Below are 15553 nucleotides of genomic sequence, written 5' to 3'. Positions count from 1 at the left end.
ACCTACAGATGAGCAAAAACATTTGAAGTACTTTAGTCCGGTGGGTGGTTCATCCATCATGGCAGCTACTGCAGGACACTGTTCACGTTGATGCTATCAACCTTCTGCCCGGCATCCAGGGCTCCTTTGCCGCTTATTTGGCCTTAGCAATATCATAATTTGGTGGGTGACCTAGTAGGTGGCAGAAACTCTCAATGCCAGGCAGAGGATTACCGGATCAGAAATGAACAGTGCCCTGATGCCACAGATGACCAAACGGCATGACGACCAAGCAGAATTTTGTTAATTTCTAGAAGAAACCTTTTTGGCTCCAGTTCCTATTCATATAGATTGCTTATTGCCCTTGTTCCTAAATTCTTGACACTCCTGTATTGTCCTCTGGATAATTCACATGGAGCCCATTGTGACACTCTAAAGTCCTGACACCCTAGACTTCATTTTTGTCTAACACCTTGACTCTTTTTGTGATGACAATCGCTTTTCAACAATTTGAGTCTGTTCTGGAGATCACGATCTGGGAATTCTCCAGCAGATCTTCTGGACAGGGTTATGAACAGAGGATTCCTTAGCCTGTTCACCCTGTCTAGCCTGAATAGCTGTTTGTTTTCCTTGACAAAAAAAAAGGGATTAGGAGTAGAAACTCAAAAAGTCCCATACAGAATATGCCAAGGAGAGTTGGGATGACCTCACACACAGCCGACCAAAAATTTCAGGTTTGGCCAACCTTGCTCTTAAAAATAAGCTCCTTAGGAAACTACTTCCCATCAGCCATATTATATTATCTCGGTCACCAATGGAGCCCACAAGTCAGTGTCTTTATGACTGTACAAAGTGACCATGTTGGCAAATGTCAAAATATTGAAAGGGTTATCCAAAGTGGTCATTTGAGGTCAGCCATATGGAGCTCGGTCACCAATGGTGCCCACAAATCTGTGTCTTTAGGACTGAATAAAATGGCCATGTTGACAAATGTTAAAAAGGGTCATCCAAAAGCGTTCATTTGCTTTACTACTCCCAACATTTCTTAAGCCCATATCCATCTAAACCTTAAAAAGCTCAATTTTGCAAATACCCTGCCCACTTACGGTCTTTGGAAATTCAGGACAGCTATTGGCAACTTGGAGTGGTGATGTCAACGTTATGGCACGTGACCATTGTGGCAACCGGTTACATAATTACAGCATGTTCACAAAGACCAGGGAGACCCCCAAAGATTACCCCTTTTTTTTGGAACGGTCTACAACACTTAAAGGGTCCCAATTTGATCTTTCTCTCGGTTTTCCTCTCCTTTGTGTTCGGGGAGACGAAACTCTCCGCAATCTTCAAGACACTGTTTATGGCAGCCCGTTTTCTGTAATTAGAGGACACCCCTGCTTCCTAATTACAGTTCCCTTGCAGCCCAGTAGGTGAACGAGTAAATTAAAGGTGTAGGGTGCTGACAACAGTGGGAAACAACCAAAACTCGGACTTCATTCCATGTTGTTTTATTTCACAAGATCAGATAAATTAAAACAGACACTTGCAGACATGCAATTATAATTTCTCAACAGAAGGCTGCCGTAAGACAAAGGCTCGGCCACCTAATTTCACCGTCTCAGCGGAAACAGCAGGTGGCGCTGGAAGTCACAACTATAGCGCAAGTCATATGGCGGCATTTTTAATTAACTAGCGGATACAGTACTTCCGTCCTTTTAATGAAGTGCATTTCTGTTACCATTTTAATTACTTTGTACGTTTGGGATCTCGGCTACTCGGGATAGAGCGGCGGTATATGGCAGCAAATTCCATGTAGTATAATACATTAATAATTATGGCTAGGCGGCTTCTCTCCGGTCCTGCGGACGCAGTGTAATAAAGCAAGCCTCGGCATGAAGGCGCCCGATTATTAACTGAGATTATAAACCATGAGAACGAGTTTCACAGACCGATGAGCGGAGGTCCAAGGATCTAGTGATTGTATTGGACATTATATAGGGAGGGTCCTTGGACGGTACAGCGGCTGATCATGGTGCCCATAGGGTAACCATATGAGGCTGGGATACTTACTTGGAAAATCTGTCAGAATGACGACTTAGGAATGCTCATCTAAATATCAAACAAGAAAACTTAAAAAATAGAAAGGAGTAAGCAAACATTCTAAATCGGATTCCAAAGTGAGGACACCAGTCTCGTCAGGTCCAAAATGTGCGCAGTTTATATTATAAAATGTGATGTCAGATCCGCTTTAATTTCACAAATTAGCTTCCTCGTGAAATGCCATATACTAGTTAGAAAGATGAAAGAATAGATTGATAATAGAAAAGCTGTCTGATATCTATGGACAGTATATTATAGAGCAGATCGATATATAGTTTTGTGGGAAAATATTTAGTATAAGTTGCATTTTGTTCCATAAAATTGAGGAGTCCAGTGGGCGGTTCTGCTTAGTTTTTAAACAGATTAGTCACTGATTAGGACCGCCCACTGGACTTCCAAAAGAACAGGGATTTAAAGGGATAGAAACCAAGTCATACTAAATCTTTTCTCACAAAATTATACATCAATCTGCTCAGCTCCTCCTGCAGATCGGACGCCATGATCAATGCGACAGGTTCCCTGGTCACCTTGCGCCATTCATCTCACGATATTGTGACGCACCACAACCTACATTTATCAGAGATGCTCCTGTGACATTATGGGAAGTAGTGAGCAGCAGTATTTATTATATGCAGTAGCAATAAGCACCATCACAGTAACTTCAGGTCTAAGCAGGTGACTGTGCTCTTGATAGTACTCTCTGGGCATCCTCCGCCATAGCCTCTAAACATCGGCTCAGCACCAGGTAGCTAGCATGAAAGGCGATCCCACCAGTGGCTAAGGGACCTAGAAGAGGAAATTTATGTAAGAACACTCCTGCCACCTCCAACCCAATTCCTGTAGCTGAACCTAACAATTTCTGAACGAGCTCACGTGTCACTCCCTTTCCCGCAGGACTCTGGATCTCTAACATGAGCTTTGGAACCGGCACCCCTGACTTATGGGAAAGGTTGGCTAGCGAGTCACCATCCAGACCCAGTTCTTGGCGATAAGTGTCCAGACGGGCAGTGAGCAGGGACAGATCGCATGCAATGGCAACACCAGGGATAGGAACGCTAGCCACCAAGCTGGAGAGAAGTGCCACCTTCCAGACTTCTTGAGAAAGCGCTTCCTTTTTCTTCTCAATGACTTCAGCTGACAGATTTGGGAGGGAGAGCATGAACGCTCGCAATTTGTGACTGGGCAGATTCTTCTCCAGATAACCCAATAATCTATGAAATTCTGGCCCTGGTAGTTTAGCCGGAGATAGTACAAAAACTTCGTTTTCTCTTGGTCCTGGTGGCATCTCATCATCTTCACAATCTTGGATGAAGACGCTCTTCTTCCCTTCCTTCTTTAGCTCGAGAACGAGAGATCTGTAACTACTCGAGGCCTCCTGCCATGGAGTGAGGAACAGCAGGGTGAAGTCGTATCGATTCATGTGAACACTCTCCAGATACTTTTTTGGCTGAGACTCAAGACTTTCCATTCCAGGAAGATCCCACAAGCTGGCTTTGGGATATTTAAGACTGGCATACTCAATTGGGTTTTCTGGATTTCCACCGTGAGCTGAACCATCCTCTCCATCCTTCAGGCCACGAAGGGAATTCAAAATAGAGTGACGGAAGCCAGGGTTACCACCCATTAATGCCAGATCAAAACGGGTGTCCAAAAGGGAGTCCAAACTGCTCTGGATAAATCTGACCATCTCGGAGATACCTCCTCGTTCTAGTGCAGACTGTAGTTCAGCAATTTCTTCATAGCCGATCACTTCGTAACCCTGCTGTGCAAGACACAAGGCTCTGTAGGAAAAAAGCAGGACATGGTAAACTAAATGTCTGTTTGTGATCTTTGTAGTCCCTGTTGCTAAAGTGTAGAAACCGTACTGTAACAAGTGGATGTCGTCTCCTGAAGGCTGAAATCACACATCCAGAATTGGATTCAAGGGGAATTGGAAATATAAGGGACAGATTTATAGTTTGGTTGGATCCACTTCTGGTTTGGGCTAAAACAGCTGCATCAAAAACTGCACTTGTGATTTGGGCTAAAACAGCTGCATCAAAAACTGCACTTGTGATTTGGGCTAAAACAGCTGCATCAAAAACTGCACTTGTGATTTGGGCTAAAACAGCTGCATCAAAAACTGCACTTGTGATTTGGGCTAAAACAGCTGCATCAAAAACTGCACTTGCGATTTGGGCTAAAACAGCTGCATCAAAAACTGCATTTGTGATTTGGGCTTAAACAGCTGCATCAAAAACTTGTGATTTCAGCCTTGAAGGTATATTCTCAACTTTGAAAGTTATCTTCTATACGTAGGATACGGGATAACTTCATGATCACTGAGACCCCCAATGATCCTGAGACCCAGGTCTCTGAAGTGCCCCCCCGCCCCCGTGAACGGAGCAGTGGTCGATCATGAGCATCCATTATTAATGGGACTACCGGAAATAGTAGAGAGATGTGATCAGCTGGTCTTCGGCAGTGGCAGTGCGCTTGATCGACCACTGTTCCATTCAGATGGGACACTTTAGAGCCCTGGTTCTTGGGATTGGTGGTGGTCCCAGTGATTGGGAAGTTATCCTCCTAACTTATGTGTTCGACTAATGAAGCTGGCTGCAGCAGGAGCCTCCCCCCACTAGGAGAGGAGATGGTTAAGCCTCACCCCTGTTAATGCCAGTCACCAACTAAGATAGTCAATCATGAAAAAGTGGCAAAATCGACCAAAATGGAAACCGGCGAGTCTCTGCCAAATGAGCTCAGCGCTGCAGACAACAACAGACACAAGGAGCAGCGTCAGAGACTCGGCACTCCCCTTATGAAAGTTTTTTTAGGAAAATCTTGGATCTTTTCCTATGAGTTTTCTATAGAGTTTTCCATTAAACCACGGTCTACTCCTACATTGTTTGTGCTCGAAGGCCAAGTGTCTACCCACCTGCCAAGTTCTTTTGAGATCTTTTCTATTTTGGCCTTCAACGATGGCGCATCCAGTTTGTATGGCTCGAAACCAGACATCAGGAAAAGTGGTAAAGCTTCTTTCTTTGCCACATTGTCAAATGGCATGAGGACAACCTTCCGCAATGCCGACAACACTTCTACCCTGGAGTACTCTTCCTTCATCCTCCTCTTTAGGGTGTGAAAATCGCAGTCTACCTTGGTGCGCACCAAGCAGAGTCTTTTAGCCTGAGAAAGGGCACTGAGAGCCAAGTCAACATGGGCTTGCGTGAACTGAGCATCCGTGACCAAAAGCAGAAGGTCGGCCTCGGTAATCCACTTCTCAGGAGATCCATCGTCTAGCGGGAGCTCCCAGAAGGTTAGACCGGGGTGGGAAGGGTGTAGGTACAGCAATGGGCCATCAGGCTTATTAGGATGGAGAAACGCTGCTCTCGAATTATGGCCATTCTCGTTGAAGCCAAGAAGTGCCTGTATCAAAACCGTTTTGCCAACGCCTGGTCCTCCTGCAACAGCCACGGAAAAGTCCCAGCAGTCTAAAGGAGGAGGAGGATCCTCATGGTGTCCTTCATTTTGATCTTCTAGTGGCTTGAATTCAACTTCCTTCAGGCTCAACTCACTAAATGTTTCCATAACCTGCAATAGATGGAAAAATTAGAGAATTAGGGCCCGACTCGTAATAGCATATTTTTTTGGTCTAGTTTTTTTGCATTTTTTGCCAGTTTTTCTGTATCCTTTTTTTTTTTTTTTAATCTATTTGGCTGGTTTCACACTTGCGTTTTAAAACGCATGCGTTTTTAAAAAAAAAACGCATGGTGAAAAAACGCATGTAAACGCCGCGTTTTTTTGACGCATGCGTTTTTGCATGTGGTGAAAAAACGCGGCGTTTTAACGCGTTTACATGCGTTTTTTCATGCGTTTGCGTTTTTTAAACGCATACAGATAAATGTGTGACAGCTGCCAATCATCAAAATAAAGTAAAAAACCCACTATAAACAGAAAGAGCTAGGGTTAGGGGTAGGGATCCTAACCCTAACCCTAACGGGATCCTAACCCTACCCCTAACCCTAAAAGGGATCCTAACCCTAACCCTAACCCTACCCCTACCCTTAAAGGGATTAGGGTTAGGGTTAGTGTTAGGGGTAGGGTTAGGGTAAGGGGTAGGATCCCTTTATCAATTTTATGGTGTGGGGTGGTTTATCAGTGTGTTTTTTTTTATTTTTAAAAAGCATGTGTTTTTAACGCATGCAAACGCATGTGGTTAAAAACGCATCCGTTTACATAGACAGCAATGCATTTTTTTGCCGCAAAAAAACGCATGCATTTTTTTGCGGCAAAAAAAGCCGCTAAATATACTACATGTTGCATTTCTGCAACACAACGCATGCAGAAAAAAACGCATGCGTTGCAAAAACGCGTCAAAACGCATGTATTTTTAATGTTAAATATAGGGAAAAAACGCATGCTTTTTTTGCGTTTTTTACCGCAAAAAAAAAGTGCAAATGTGAAACCACCCTTTTATACGTGTTCACCTGTTTTAGGTTAGTTATTATGGACAAGATGCCTCCATCTTCTCCGTTATTCAGGGAGCAGAAATTGCTCTGCACTCAGATGTCACCCAAGTGCAGTCCGATGTTTCCAACGGACTCATTAACTTGCATCACCGAGATCCGAATATCAAAACAAACTAGGGCATGCAGAGATTTGTCCAACGGACCTTGATACTTATTGGTTTGCATGCGATCTAATGTTTTGTTTGATTGCACTAGGACCGAAAATCCTCTCTTGTACACCTTAAAGGGGTATTCTGGTGAAAGCAAATTATTGCCAACCAACTGAATTGGTGATATCAGCTGGATTGGTATGCATACAGCTACTGGGATCCCCACTGAAGCACAACTCCTCAGCTGTTAAAAACTACAGCCCTTATCATGCCCCAACAGGCGGAGGATGCTAGGTATTGTAGTCCTTCAGCAGTTGATGGGCCAGAGGCTATTAGGCCGTGCTGAATTCAGCAGCTGGAGGGCCACAGATTGGCGATCATTCAGGGGGGGACATTTCATTGGTGCAACCGAAAAGGGTCCCAATGAGTAAGGGGGTCCATTTCTACCTCTAAAGCAGGTGAAATTGTGCATTTTTGTGACCTGTAAATGGCCCATATATTGTTCTTACAGAGGGGCCCTTTTTTGTCTGTGTCTGCCAGTGCCATAATTACAACTAGAAATGAGCTGTGCGATAAGGTGTTATCTGAGCATGCTCAAAAACATGTTGCGAGTCCCCGCTGCTGCACGACAGCCGCAACACATGGAGGGATTGTCTGTTTGTTAGGCAATCCCTGCATGTGTACAGCCGAGAGATATGCAGCTGCGGAGACTCCCAACATATTACTTGAGCACGCTGAAGACACTCGGTCAGCACATGAGCATGCTCAGATAACACCTTATCCAACCACGTTTGCTCTTCGCTAATTACAACAGGGAATATAAAGAGGTGGCAGACATTAGGTCGGGTTCACACACAGCGTAAATGCTGCATTGTTTTTTCTGCTGCATTGATTAGTTCACGCACCTCGGATGTGATTTCACGAAAACTCGTCAACTGAGGATATAAAGACGCTGCAGAACTGTGTATTTTTCCTCTATTGTAGAACAAAAGACATTAAAAACATGTAAAGCGCCATGGAATAAATGGCGCTATAAAAATAAATAATAATAATATATAAAAAAAAAACAAAACAAAAAAAAAAACATAGTTGCGTTAAGTGCAGAATCAAAGATTTTCTGTACTAAATAGCCCCCCAAAAAAACACTACTCTAAATCTGCACTAGTGATAAGCGAGCGTTTCTGATAAGGTGTTATCTGGGCATGCTCGTGTCCTATTCGAGTTATTTTCAGCGTGCTCGAAAAAAATGCTCGAGTCCCCGCAGCCGTATGTCTCGTGGCCGTTCGACAGGCAATCCTTGCATGTGTTGCCGCTATCGAACAACCGCGGCGACTCGAGCACACCGAAAATAAATCGATTAGGACACGAGCATGCTCAGATAACACCTTATCTCAGCACGCTCACTCATCAACAATCTGCATCAAATAAAGAGGAAAACACTTTAAAAAAAAATGCAGCAAAACCACAGAGATTTTGCTCTAAAATACTCAAAAATGAAAACCCCGCAGCGTTTATGCTCCATGTGAATAATCCAAATCTAGAGATAGGAAAGGAGGCAGTGCAGGGATTAGGTCAGGATCAGATGTGGAGAGGGGGATGGGAAGAAATGGGAACCTTGTGACAATAGGAGGGTGGAAGGAAACAATGTGTTTGTGGAAATATTTATAGTTGTGGTCATGGGATGGGGAGGCATGCAGGGGCAGATGGGGGGGTAGAGATGGGGTTGGGGGTCTCCTTTGCTCACTGGTTTCAGGTGCAGCAGATCTCCTGGTGGAAGGAGACAGCCAGTGGATGTCAGGGCCTGGCCTTCCTCTCTCAGCAGCTGATCCAGGGTGTATATATGTATCTCTCCTCCTCCTTCCTCTCACATGTCCCTGTTTTCCTTCCTCCTCTCTGCAGTGACGCTGCTGCTATATCCCCTCCCTGCCCAGAGCTGTATACAGCACAGCGGCCTGACAGCTGTCATCTATTGTATATAGCATCCGTACGGCAAGTAAGTAGATATTCATGTGTCCTTTCAGCCTACCCTTACTATGCCCGCCATCCTAACCCTCTGCCTGTAATTGTGCCCCTTTGTCGTGCAACCCCGTATCATTGTCATCTTTGCATTTTGCTGTGGCCTAGACGTGTAACCTGGGGTGGCAGTGGGGCCACAAACTTATGATGCAAGCAGATAGGATAGCCCGAAATTATTCCTATGAAAGAAGAGAATGGCCACTTTGCCGCAGCAACTATCCCTCTCCCCGTGACTCCCGCCGTCCACTTTATCATAAGTCCATATAAATCTTTCATGCGATGCTATTTTGGAGACGCGTACGTCAGTGCTTACTCGTTGCACTCTTTTGTTCATTTTTCTTTTTTTTTTTTTTCCAATCTCTTTCGCAAAAAACCCAGACATGTCTGACGTTGAGATACCTGAAGACGTGGCATCCGGACCACCTGCCCTTGAGACACCACCTCCACCTCCTGAATCTCTACACTTCACCGTCGCCATCATCGGACCAAGAGGTTCTGGAAAGACCACACTAGTCCGATCTCTTTGTAACCACACGGAACAATTCGGTCCTGGTTTCCTAGACTCCTACTTTAGGGATGAGGGTGGAGAACATGGGGTTGAGAGGCACACTTATCCACCTTTACCTAATGTTACTCTCCTTGATTGCCCGGGGTACAAACCCGGCGACTCTGCTACGGTATATGTAGACGGCATCAAAGCTGACACGGTGCACTGCCTGGTGGTAACGTTTGGGGAGACCATCACTGACGCAGACTTGCAGATACTGGGGGCCATAAAACATTTAGGGAAGCCCGTCTGTATGGTGCAAACGCATATAGACCTCACTATGCACACGGAAAAGAGACAGCAAGGGAAGGGTTACTGGAGGGGGCAAACATTGATGGGGGTGAGGGGCAAAGCGCAGGAACAGCTGGGTGGGCACGGGATGCCGGGGTCCGGTATATTTCTGGTGTCTTGTCTAGAACCACAAAACTATGACTTCCAAGGAATGGTGGATTATATCGAGAAGGAGATTCTGCAATGGAAGAGGTAAGAGATGAAGGTCGATGCGACAAGACTGTATATAAAGTCAGAATCTTAGAGCCGTTAACCCTTTGTAAATTGAAGCCGACCTCCGTGATCGAGATAACCCTTAATCATGTCCATTGGGCACGCAGAGAAGCTGGAGCTTAAACTAAAGGTACAATTACCCCTATAGTGTCTGTATTTTAATATTTCCTTTAAGGTTAGTGTATGGCAGAAATATGCCACCACTTCATGGAGCAGGCGCAGGCGTGGAGCTCCTTCCATACAGCAGGGGTGCCAGCTGTGTTATACATCCGGCACCGAAGACTGACCGCAATTGTCATAGTATCAATAGTATAGAGAGCAAACGACCAAACAATTCCGAGCTGGACTAAAAAAAAAAAAGCAATGTAAAGTTAGAAAAAAATATACATAGAAAAATTGAATCCCCTCATTTGCAAATAATAATAATAATAATAATAATAATAATAATAATAATAATAATAATAAAAAAAAATGGTAATGCCGTTTCTATAAAAAAAAAAACACTACTTTCTCCCAAAAACAGCACCACACCTGTTCATAGGTTGTGAGTGGTATTGCAGATCCCGTTTTTGGATTAATAATGTCTAATTATGGACAGGGTGAATAGGACATCATTTTTGAGGGGCAGAAATTAGGAAAGTCTTGGTTGACTTGCGAATTACCTATTGGATACAAATCCAATCCATTCCTCTTTTATAAAATGCAGAATGAGACCCCGGTCTTAAAGTAACTTGTCTACTTTTGTTTGCAGGCCCGTCCCATTTACTACTGAACCTCACTGTCAAGAACTAGTGTCGGTGTTTGAGATCCAGTGTGACCAAGAAGGACTTTCGGAGTTCTGCTCTCTCCTCAGCATCTTTTTAGATAACCCCCCGCCCGTGTCCGCCGTGGTGGGTGTGACGGGCAGCGATAAAGAAGCGACGGTCTCTGCTCTCTGTGAGCCCCCACTTTCTGGTCTTCTAGTGAAGCCGCTCCCTGGGCCAGGGACACCCCCCATGTCCGTGGAGCAGTACCTACAGAACTTGCAGTCGGAGGCCTGTGATGTCTACCTGATTCTGGGCTCGGGGATGGACAACAGCTCCCGCGCTATACTGGTTGAAGCCTTGGTGGCAGCTGGCAAACACTGTATGCTGATCGGAGGAGAGGGTGATAGGAGACACAAACACGAGGCCAATGGGCAAGAGGGGGGCAGTAAAAAATGCCATGCTGGCACTGACCTACCTGGCCTGAGGGTAGCGTTAGAGAAGGGAGCTCCACAGTTGGTGAGGGAAAGGCTCCTACATGCCATCCCCACCATCATTGTTCAGCTGGTAAGGAGAGAGCGGAGAAGACTTATGATGGGCATATACGATATATGTTTGGATGTATGTGCCAAGTCAAGTCAAGGGCACTTGCAAGATGCCCTGGCCACCCTTTCCTCTAAGTTGTCGTCGTTACGTGCCCGCTTCGGTTTGGATGAAGATTCCCTGACTCTAATATCACAAGTGACCGGTTGCAGTCCTGAGGACTTGCGTGCGGAGATTCAGTGCCCCCTGGCACAGGATCCAAGCGAGGACCAACTGCTTCAACTGACGTCGCAACCACTTTCTCTGACGGAGCTCGTCTGGAGTTACGTGCCCCGCTGGGGCGGAGGAGAAGAGTCTTCCTCTAAACTGTCTGCAGACCGTACCTACCGCCTACTTGTGGAGGCCGTATGGGGCATGGCGGAGGATGCGGAGAGGGTACTGCTGCATGGCTGTACCAATCAAAAGGTGGCAAAAGAAAGGACTGCCTTCTGCCACTGGCCTTGCGTGTGATTGTTGTCATGTAGAGCTGTGGCCCCCAAAATACATATTTATGCTTTGATGTATCTCTATCTGGGCGGCAAGCTTGGCATCGCCCTTAAATCTTGTAAGAGCAAAACCCACCAGAGAAACAACCGCGCACCTAGTATTAGCATAGACGAGGAATAAACCAATCTAGTGCACTGTCCGTCGTGGGCTTCCTCCTTATGTCGCTTGCCCTGCCGTATGCCCGGGCATTAGCTGTCCCTGATACCTAATGTATTGTACATGCATGGAGTTTCTTCTACATACATGCCAATGTGATACCCGGATGTTGTGTAGTAAAGCAGTAATGTGTATGCCAAGCTCCACGTCATCCTAGAAACATGGATGATATGATAATAGGATGGTCCTGTGATGTCGTGTTTAATAAGGGGACCCCCTAAAACAATTTCTATGTATTAAGAAACCTGTTTGGTGCCTAAAGATTACGTAGGAGAATGACCACACAATATGCCATATCGTAGTACCAATGTGCCACTTACTAGAGATCAGCATTAAGATTCACTCTACCCGTTACTGGCAGCCACTTCTGCACTCCGTCGTAGCCGGACCAGGGCACGGTGAACTTCTTTGCCCGGCACTCGAACGCCGGCACCTTGCAATTACTAGGCTCCTGCGAATTTCATGATAGTAATTGCAAGAGGCGCCAAGAATGTCAATAATCGAGCGCCGGGCAAGGAAGTTTGCCCCCATTTTTTTTTTCCCAATCTTTTTGGAGAAGACATTTGACTTTTAGATATGCTGCAACGGGACGACTCAGAAATGAATTGCACTCACCTTCGGGCAATCTAATATACGTATTCATCTGGTACACGAGCAGGAGAATGACAACCTGTTTGCACTGATTGATTGTAATTTGCATCTTGCGATAGTAAATGGCTGCAATTTGCATATGTGCATTAGCGCTACGACTGCTGTAGTTTCTATGGGCTCATCAGAATAACGATTTCTCAACAGTTGCTTGAAAGAAAAAAAAAAAAAAAGCATGTTATAACAGCGTGTCGTCCGGAGCGCTCACAACAGGTGTGAACAGGTGTAAGCTCTTATCGACATGTCTGATTACCATCTCGTGTTTTGTTTTGATGACTTGGCTAATAAACGGGTTGTTGTCGCACCAGTTCTCATCATGTTCCTTGACGTTCTGCGCGGCTGGGACACGCGGGTGTTGTTCCAGTGATCACACCTATCATTGTTATGGAGCTTATAGATTTTTACCCAGTACAGCAGAATACACTTTCCCATGCAGAAGGCCACCACAAAAAACCACATCACCGGTTTTACAACGGCGGCCCTGTTGTCATCCAGACTTTTTGACGTCTTCCTTATGCAAGTCAATGAGTACGTGGGAAGCATCGGACTGCACTCCAGATGACAACCTGAATGCAGACCAATTTTTGATCACTTACACAATGGAGAAGATGGAATTTCGTTCTCCATCTTTTCACAGTGTGCTCCAATTCTCTCATCCTAGAGCAGTGTTCCCCAACTCTGGTCCTCAAGAGCCACCAACACGTCATGTTTTGAAGATTTCCTTAGTATTGCACAGGTGATGGAATTCTTGGCTGTCCACATGATGCAATTATCACCAGGGCAATACTAAGGAAATCCTGAAAACATGACCTGTTGGTGGCTCTTGAGGATCGTAATTGGGGAACAATGTCCTAGAGCAGAGGTTCCCAACGTTTCTGACCTTGAGAGCCACATTCAGCTGAGAGAGGGTTGCGAGCCACATCCAGCCTTAAGAGAGGGTCGCGAGCCACATTCAGCTCCCGTCCCCCTCACAATAATGGTAGCCAAAGCTTCTCCACAAAAATCAATCGTCCCAAAGCAGTATACAAAGATCCATGGGTTCCTACAATACCCCCATTCAGTATTCTCCTATAAAGCACTCCCAAGACACTGTCACTTCCAGCTTCAAACACCTCCCCTGACAGGTGGTGTCATCTTGTCTCCAGCGTACCATACTTAAATCATCTCAAAACCCCTAAGACCAGTATATGTGCATCCAGATCTGCTCTTTTGTGCAGGGCTGCTCATAAAACTCACTATTTTCAGATGTGCTCTTCATAACTGTTTGCTACAACTGGAGCTAATGCACCAAGCTGACAGACAGCCGCGAGCCACATGTGGCTCCTGAGCTACAGGTTGGGGACCTCTGTCCTAGAGAATCGGATCATACCATGCTGACACTCGGATCAGAGTTTTGTAAGAATATCATTTGCATAATCAGCCCAATTTTCTTAGATGAGAGAATCTACGGCCTATTATTGCCAAGGTGGACAACTCCCCTAAAGTGCACCCCTACAAGTCGTCCACATCTTCTCCTTTCTCCAACACAGCTTCATGCACATGGCTCGACTAAGAATCTCTACTGCTTGGCAATAGAGATGAGCGGACCATAACTTTAAAGTTCGGAGTTCATATCAGACACTTAGTGTCCAATGCTGAACTCCCGAACATGGACTTCTCCAAAAAGGTTTGGCGTTCCAGGGGAAAGTCGAGAGAGAGAGAATTTTCAAGCTCCGAAGTTGGCTTCCGCATACATTTCAGTGGGGTTCGGGTTCAAGTTATGGTACCCGACTGAACTTTAGACATAAAGTTTGGTTAGGTAACAGTGAGAGAAAACACCATGTGCACAGCTATACTGTGGTGCTTAGACTAGGTTCCCAGACCTTCAATACAAATAGAAAGAAGTCTAGCACTCAACTTAAGCGGCAAAAGATTTGATTTATTTGTAGCACTCGAAACGTTTCAGTCCATAAGGACTTTCATCAGTCACGTGCCGTTAGAAGCCCGTAGGGCTGGGTTCAGAAAGAGCAGGGATGCACAGAATGTGCAAAAAGCGCCGCCACAGCTTGCATTATAGAGAATGGAGGTAAAATAGAGCTTAGTTAGAGTGCTGTAATGGTGGGGCAATGGCCGCACATCAGGATGTAGCACCCACAAGCTGAAAGCGCTGGTGTTCGGGGTGAGGGGCACTGCCTCCAGACACGGTATCCACTGCCTCCAGACTAGCGGTGGTGGTGAATTGCGAACCTCCGAAACCACTGAGGTGAAGCAGCCTCCGCTTGCAACATTGGAGAGAGCACAGTTTAGGCTAGCGGCGCGACCAAGCTGCTGGTACGAATTGTCACGCGTCAGGAATACAACCCCGTACCAAGGCAGGAGGCGGGGGAGAAATACGCCCCTGGTTGAGAACATGAAACGTCGCCAACCCTAATACTCGAACTTGCCAACTTTTAGGGGTGCAGTCGAAACTTCCCATATAGGTTCGCTCCCTTTTAGAGGCCAACCCAGTCTGCGCCTATGTAAAGTGCCTTTCAAGCCTCCTCCACCTCTCCTCAAAATGCGTTTGGAGAAAGCCCTTTGTATAACGACACACCATCTCAGGGTCACATATCAAAAATCTTTCCAACTTTGCCAGCTTTTTGGGGAATCCGAAAGTTCTCACATTTTTCCAGAAGAGTTAATAAATATGGTAATATGGGCCCCATGGTAACTATGATTTTACCCCATTTTCTTTGCTTACGGACTCTGCGTCAAGTCATGTCGCATATCTGCTGGCGGAGGGGAATTTGGTGCGTCACAGAACCATCAAACAGCGGCACGTGAAACACGTTGGGTTCTCCAATATGGACTCTGCGTGTCCACGTCCAGGGTCTGCGCAAACATTTTAAAACATTTTGGACTATGAAAATGATTTCCTAATCCAGAAGCCACTGACCCAAAACATGTATAAAAAAAAACTAAAAAAATGAACAACTAAAACTTTGGCTCCAATTCATCATTTTCAGTTTTTATCCCCCCATGTCATTTTGGTTTTTGTCCTGTCTTTTTCCTTTTGTACTGGCAGATTTTACATCCAATACATCAAAATGGTGCACAATGTTTGATAAATTAGTCATAAATCCCCAAAGATTTTTTTGTTTTTGTTTTATTTTTTTTGTGCCTTTTTAGAGTAAAATGTCACAGAACCGAAATGTCTCGCGT

The 15553-nt window shown here is 45.3% G+C and overlaps 2 protein-coding genes across 2 annotated transcripts; one reads left to right on the top strand and one right to left on the bottom strand.

Annotated features, from left to right (window-relative positions):
* Positions 1-1468: 1468 nt before the first annotated feature.
* LOC138651371 (interferon-inducible GTPase 5-like) lies at positions 1469-8531 on the bottom strand. The gene is made up of 3 exons (XM_069741511.1): positions 8415-8531; positions 4991-5643; positions 1469-3857 (listed from the first exon to the last, which is right to left on the bottom strand). Exons 2-3 carry the CDS (start codon positions 5638-5640, stop codon positions 2744-2746), a joined length of 1764 nt encoding a protein of 587 aa, XP_069597612.1. The 5' UTR covers positions 5641-5643; positions 8415-8531; the 3' UTR covers positions 1469-2743.
* LOC138651370 (uncharacterized) lies at positions 8413-12677 on the top strand. The gene is made up of 3 exons (XM_069741510.1): positions 8413-8663; positions 9065-9716; positions 10489-12677. Exons 2-3 carry the CDS (start codon positions 9067-9069, stop codon positions 11531-11533), a joined length of 1695 nt encoding a protein of 564 aa, XP_069597611.1. The 5' UTR covers positions 8413-8663; positions 9065-9066; the 3' UTR covers positions 11534-12677.
* The last annotated feature ends 2876 nt before the right edge of the window (positions 12678-15553 follow it).

The sequence above is a fragment of the Ranitomeya imitator genome, chromosome 10, assembly GCF_032444005.1.
Source record: "Ranitomeya imitator isolate aRanImi1 chromosome 10, aRanImi1.pri, whole genome shotgun sequence".
Classification (NCBI taxonomy): Eukaryota; Metazoa; Chordata; class Amphibia; order Anura; family Dendrobatidae; genus Ranitomeya; species Ranitomeya imitator.
This window is presented reverse-complemented; position numbering and strand designations above follow the sequence as displayed.